Source organism: Antechinus flavipes, chromosome 5, assembly GCF_016432865.1.
Source record: "Antechinus flavipes isolate AdamAnt ecotype Samford, QLD, Australia chromosome 5, AdamAnt_v2, whole genome shotgun sequence".
In the NCBI taxonomy this organism is placed as follows: Eukaryota; Metazoa; Chordata; class Mammalia; order Dasyuromorphia; family Dasyuridae; genus Antechinus; species Antechinus flavipes.
Genome location: NC_067402.1, coordinates 100,109,936 through 100,116,620, shown reverse-complemented (window position 1 = coordinate 100,116,620; position 6,685 = coordinate 100,109,936). Strand labels below are relative to the sequence as shown.

Below are 6,685 nucleotides of genomic sequence, written 5' to 3'. Positions count from 1 at the left end.
ATCGTTCACCGAATTTTCTAAATGTAAAAACAAGGGCATAGAGGTTAAGTGATCTAAATGAATGGCAGAATTGGGGGTGACTCCCATGCTTTTTTGACTCCCTCTTTCAGAGTTCTTCTGATTTGGATGTTAATATAGAACTTTGGGTTGAAAATTGTGAGCTTAATAGGGGAGTTGCAGAGAGCTAAGACATGTCCCAAAGAAGGCTTTGTGATCAGGAGTCCTTTCTGATTGCTCTGAGAAAGGGCACTCAAGGTAGTCAGCCAAATATTGGACATAATGACTCAAGGAGGGCTCCACGACCAGGAGAATCCCTGTTGGTTGCTCTGAGGAGGACCTTCCTGGTCCAGTCTCCCCAGGATGTTCCTGAGAGACTTTAGCTCTTAACAGATGGATCATGGGGGTTCCCTGACTGATGACAAGTGGAGGGGAACTTGGGCTCACTTTAGCATCCTGGATAAAACCAACATTCAAACTTCTGGAGGATTCTTGAGAAGTTCAGAGAGATACTCCCGATTCCAAGATCACTAGAGCTGGAGGGAACTTTTAAAACAATTCTCTGACCCAACCCTATTATGTGACAATTGAGAAGTGTGAGATCAGGAGGGAAGAAGTGACTTTTGTGCATGAGTCCTTGGTTATTCCTGCTCATGTTCACTTACCCATTTCTGTCTGACAGATAAAGGAGAAGAAAGGAAGGGTGCAATGGAAGGCAGTTGAATTGAAAGACACAAGTCCCAGCATTCAATTTCACCAGCATTTTATTGCTCCTTTGATTTGGGGGCAATTATTCTTGGCCTCAGTTGCCTTATCTGTAAAAATAAGGAACTTGGCTTTTTTGGTTTCTTCCATCTGCACATCTGAGAAGCTTACGAAAAAAAAGGATTCTAGGGAGGAGATTACTGTAAGAGCAGAGATTCCTACTATTGCCCCATAACTGATCATCTCTCTTGGAGTATGAAAAAGGGTGAAGAGTGAGAAATGTGGGCTTTTATTTTTCTACCTTGCTAGGTGCCAAGGCAATGCTGGGGACTGTAACCTTAGGGATTCCAGTCTGAGGAGATGGAGGGCCCTGAGGAGATGAGGGCCCCGATAAGGTTGGGAGGAGGTGGGTAGATGGATTGATAAGCAGGAGCAGGGAAAGGTAAGGATCCCCTGCCAAGGAAACATGAGGCCCATAAAATTCATCCTTGAGGGGTTGGGAGAAAGTGGGAGGAGCAGGCTCAGAAGGAGGCTGGCCAGGTCGGTCAGAGCCGCACAGGACAGGTGAACCAGGAGTTTGGGGCACTGAGGACATTATTTCCTCACACCTCAGGGAGGTGGGAAAGAAGAATATACATTGTGCAAATTAGGATACTTGTCTCTTCTTTCTGAAATCTTGCACTGACCTTCTGAGTGACTCTCTCCTTATTTTCCTCTCTCTACTTCCTCTTCTATAAGGGAGTGTGTGTACATCTGAGGGAAGGAGGAGATATGTAGGGTTGGAACAACTGCCACTCAGGAGTCTCATGCACTCTTTTTATTTTTTTTTTTTCCTGAGGCAATTGGGGTTAAATGACTTGCTCAGGGTCACGCAGCTGGGAAGTGTTAAGTGTCTGAGGTCAGATTTGAACCTGGTTCCTCCTGACATCAAGGCTGGTGCTCTATCCACAGAAGTCTCATGTACTCTTCAACTTGACAGCCATTTGAATAGTGCCCCTCTTCTCCATTTCTTGCTTTGCTCTTCTCATTGGAAAAAGCATCAGAATTGGAATGAGTAGAGTTGAATTTGAGTTCCAGATTTGCCATTAACTGTGTGAGCTTATTGAAAGTGGGGTAAATAATTTAGCTTCCTAAATCTCAATTTCTTTCTCTGTAAAATAGGAATAATGCTACTTCATGATAGCTACCTCATAAGAATATTGTGAAAATGAAGTGGAGTGATTATGTATAGATTCTTGTATTCATAAAATTACTACATAAATGAAAGTTATTTGTGTATTGGACTACCTTCCATCTAGAGCAGGGTGTTTGGGGAAGTAGGGGGAGATTTAGAATAGAAGGTTTTGCAAGGGTCAATATTGAAAAATTACCCATGAATATGTTTAACAAATAAAAATCTTTAATAAAATAATAAATAAATAGATGTAACTTGTTATGATCAGTTCTCTTCCCCCCTTCTCTCCACCTTTTAATTCTATCCCTTTCTTCTCCTTTTCCTCCTCTTTATTAATTATATATATAATTATATATATTAATTTATCCATCTTGTTTTATGGATTAGGGAACATTTAGGGCAAGGAAGGTTAAATACAAACCAGCCCTGAAGTCAGGAGGACCCAAGTTCAAATCTGGACTCAGACACTTAACACTTAAAACTGCCTAGCTGTGTGACCCTGGGCAAGTCACTTAATCCCAATTGTTTCATCAGGAAAAAAAAAAAAAGATATTATTACTTAGGTCAACATTCTTATTTTTACAGTTAGAGACCAGATCTAAGTAACTTGTGTCCCAAATTAGAGGAAAGCAGTAGATTCGAATTCCAGTGGTCATATTCCAAACCTATTAATCTATAGGATCACTTGTCATCAGAGGCATATTGCCCCATGTCCTAGATGGGATGGGAAATGATGTTGGGGTGGGAGTAGAAGTGGAATATTTTGCTGTATTTTCTTTCTCTGCCCTTTCCAATCTTGATCTGCTTAATTTGACATTATTCTCCTCTTCCCAAAGCAACAAGATTTGTTTGTCTGCTTATAAGGACAGGTTGTATAGAATCTTTTAGTTTTGTCCCAGGGACTTTTTTTTTTTTAATTTATAGAATAAATTAGCATTTTTCTCTTTGGGGGAAATTAAGCAGATTTGAGGCAAGGAAGTAGAAAAAAGAAGATCAGAGGAGAGGAGGATTAGGTTCCCTCTTTTTCCTGTTTGATTTCTCTTCTACTCAGCTCATGGCACTATGGATTAATCGAGTGCTGGATCTGAAGCCAAGGTTTCAGGACAAATCTGGTCTCAAACCTTGACTAGCCTTGTGGTTTTAGGCAGTCAGCCTCTGCCTACCTCAATTTCCTCAATTGTAGAATGGGGATGACAGTCATATCTATTTCTCAAGTTGTTGTGAAATGAAAGAAGATATAACATAGATCTTATAGATAACTTATAGAACTCATAGATAAACACATGCTAATTTTTTTTTCCCTTCCTTCCCATCCCTTCCCCACTCCCCAGCCCCATAGAACCCTATAAGGAAACAAGATGCAGTCTCCTTCGGTCCAGCAGTTAGAAGGCCCCACCCCCATTAGAGCCAGGAGGGGCCCCCGAGTATTTTTCCATCCAGGTATCTGCTCCCTGTACCAGCAGGGTCACTGGGTGCAGAGCTGGGGTTATCAGGGCCATAGAGACACTCAAGTTTTATCCACTTCTCCCAGCAACCAGAAGCGACTCCTTCTGCTCTCACCCAATCACCAAGCTTTTCCTTCCTTCCTTAATCTGCCCTTAGATGGGGAGGGAGTCTCATGTATGTGTGCTCAGGTGTACCTCTTTATTTCTGTGACCATCAATATACAGATAACTGCCTGTGGGGCTCTAAGCACCTGCACGTGAGCTGGGTGAATGATTTTTTTTCCCTGCAGGAGTCCTTGTGCAAAGTGATTGTGCTACCTGATAATTGTATAAATATGTATGCATATATATTTAACATATATTTCTCCCATGTTTAACATATATTAGATTACTTGCCATCTAGGGGAGAGCTTGGGGGAAAGGGAGGAAAATTGGACACAAGGTTTTGCAAGGACTAATGTTGAAGAATTGTCCACACATATATTTTGAAAAATAAAAAGCTTTAATAAATTTTTAAAAAAGTGATTGTGCTACCCGATAATTGTATAAATATGTATGCATACATTGGATTTAACATATATTTCTACCATGTTTAACATGTATTGGACTACTTGCCAAATAGGGGAGAGCATGGGGAAAGGGGGGGAACACAAGGTTTTGCAAGGGCTAATGTTGAAGAACTGTCCACGCTTATGTTTTGAAAAATAAAAAAACTTTAATAAAGAAAAAAAAGTGATTGTGCTGCCCCAAAGGTCAATAATATTCTTTGCCTGGGGCTGTCCTTCATCTCAGCTAGTCTTTTCCAGCCCAGACCCTAATCCCTTTCCCTGCCAAACTTCTACTCATGCAGATTTTCTAGATGGGATGGGGCCTCTGGAAGCAGATAATTAGCCAGTGCTATCACTGGAGCGGGCTGTCTAAGGGAGAGAGTCTCCTTGCAAAGACTTGGGATAAATACACAATTCACCCGTGGCATGCTCCATTTCATGCCAGACAGGGAAGACTGTCTATAACATTCCACAGTCCTAATCCCCTAGCTGACTCCTTCCTGCCCCATAATTGCCCCTTTCCACTCCTTCCCTTTTCTCTGTCCTCTGCTTTCTTAACCATGAACTCTTTGGAAAAAATCCAGGATTATTGGCTTCCAAATATTTATTCCCTGGGCTAAGGGCTTTTTTTCCTTAGTTATGAGAATGGTGAGAAATACTTCATGCAAGGCTAGCCTAATTTGTGAATATCTGAGGATAAATCATTCCAGGAGAAAGCACAGGATTAAGTGGGGAAAAGCCCTGAAAATGAAAGACAGAGTGATGAGCCTTAGGTGGGTTCAGAATGCATGCTCCGTACACAGGTCAGGTGGGTCCCTCCCACCTTCTCCCCCATCTCCTCCAACTAAGACCTTTCCCTCATCTCCCAGTGATGTTTTAGAAAAAGAGAACTGCTGAGTTAAGGATTCTGTCTTCCCTCCTGATGAATCTCGGTTTTTGTAATCTTCCCTCCACCCACACTAAGATGACTAGGAAGTCTGAAGGAAGCTCCTTCTAGCTTTTAGATGCTGTGATCCCTTTGGAAAAACGAGGCTGTCCTTTGATGGCTATTCTCTGTCCTTGCAAATGAGAATCTGCTGGGGAGTTGGAACCTGGAGATAGAGCTAAGACTATGATATCATAGAGTCCATGAGGTCACAGGTTCTTCAGACAGGAAAGTAAGGGTGCTGGGGAGGGGTAGGGGGAGGGGAAGGGGCAGGGGCAGGCCGCTGCTCCCTGAGCAGGTGGAGGCCCTTAGGCAGAGGGCCAGTAAATGGGCTGATGACTTCTCTGGGCCCCAAGCTCCACCAGGCATCGCTCCTGGTTTGCCTCTTATTGTTGCTGCTGATGGTTCAAGGAGTGAAGCCCCAGACTGGGGATCCAAATGGGAATGGAAGGAGCCAAAAAGAAGAGGGGGCCTCCCCAGTAGGTGAGGGAATGGGGGAATAAAAAGGGGAATTGTGGGGGCACCCCTTACACCTCAACCCAAAACCAGAATGAATGAAAGGTCAAAGATGTGCTTGAGAAAGGGGCTGCTATCTGGATTGGGACGGAGAGGGCTGTTACTGGAGTATGGGAGCTCTGTGTGTCAGGGTCTACAGGGTAGGTGATGGTAGTATCAGAGTTGAGGACTTAGCAAAGCATGTAGAGCATTCGGAGGGTATCAAGGGGAACAAGGGCAGAGGGAGTGCTTCCCATCTGATCACTTACTGATTTCCTATTACCCCAGGGTTAGAATCCTGACAGCCATGTGTATTTACAGGTAGAGATAAAAGAAAATTAGCCAGCCTGATTGGTCAAGAACAGGTCTGTGGTGATAATAATATGATTATGTTACTTTGAGGTTTATAAAGCAATTTTGTTATGAATACACAAAGCAGGCAGTGCAAGGATTATTGTTCCATTTTAGTGAGGAGGGCCTGAAACTCCGTGACTTGCCTATATTCACATAGCCAGCAAGTATCTGGGGCAATGTGGAAGCCATTCTCTTGACTCCTAAGTCCAGGGCTCTCTGCAATATATTGGGTCACCTCTTATGCTCCCATCATTCATTCCCTTCTGATTTCAGGCCAGATTTGGGAAGGAGTCAGGTCAGAGCTGAATGAGGTCATGAAACACCCTTTAATCCCTACTAATTTCCCTGATTCTAGGTGAGGGTGAAGAACAGCTAGAGGAGCAATTTGTGGCTTCATCAATTGGAGAGATAATACAGTTGCTGACCATGGGGCCCTCAGACGAGGAAGAGGCAGAAGTAGAGGTGGAGGCAGAAGAGAACACAGCAGTTCGAGACCACCTCTTTGACCTGGCCTTTTGCTTCAATCTTGCCAGCATCCTGGTTTTTTTATGAGGGACATGGAGGCAGAGGTCATCGCCTGGTTTCTGGATGAGGAGCTGGACATCTACCTCCGCTTCATGATTGCCTACTGATTTCCCCGGACCCCAGGGTGACCCCCAAGGGGATATCTGCACTGATTCTTGCTAGCTCCCACCCTCTGGTCCTAAACCTCGGCCTCAGATGGTACTTGGGAAGTGGCGTATATCTGTTTCCAAAACCACTGCCTAATTTCTGCCACTAAACCCCCTGGACATCACCATCCTGGGCCAGGGACACCGTATCCCTCTCCTCTCTCTTCTCCTGTGCCCTGTGATGGAGATGACCAGAAGGTTGGGGATGAGGAGGGAAGCAGCAGCAACAGTAATAAAACCCCCAAAACAAACGAAGATAGCCGTCTTTGAACCAAAGACTTACTTACCCAACTGTCACCCTCCCATTTGTGTCCATAAGTGCTCATCTCTCCAATTCAATGACTGGTCATTAGACATCAGCGTCTATCTAC

At 43.8% G+C, this 6,685-nt stretch overlaps 1 protein-coding gene across 1 annotated transcript; it reads left to right on the top strand.

The window, feature by feature from the left end:
- The first annotated feature begins 3,854 nt into the window (after positions 1-3,854).
- LLCFC1 (LLLL and CFNLAS motif containing 1) lies at positions 3,855-6,569 on the top strand. The gene is made up of 2 exons (XM_052000938.1): positions 3,855-5,277; positions 5,999-6,569. Exons 1-2 carry the CDS (start codon positions 5,130-5,132, stop codon positions 6,193-6,195), a joined length of 345 nt encoding a protein of 114 aa, XP_051856898.1. The 5' UTR covers positions 3,855-5,129; the 3' UTR covers positions 6,196-6,569.
- Positions 6,570-6,685: the final 116 nt, after the last annotated feature.

Excerpts from the sequence above, each read along its gene's own strand:
- LLCFC1 (XM_052000938.1), top strand. The coding sequence starts at position 5,130 with ATGACTTCTCTGGGCCCCAAGCTCCACCAGGCATCGCTCCTGGTTTGC. Across the intron at positions 5,278-5,998 it reads AGAGGGGGCCTCCCCAGTAG|GTGAGGGTGAAGAACAGCTA; the intron begins GTGAGGGAATGG and ends CCCTGATTCTAG.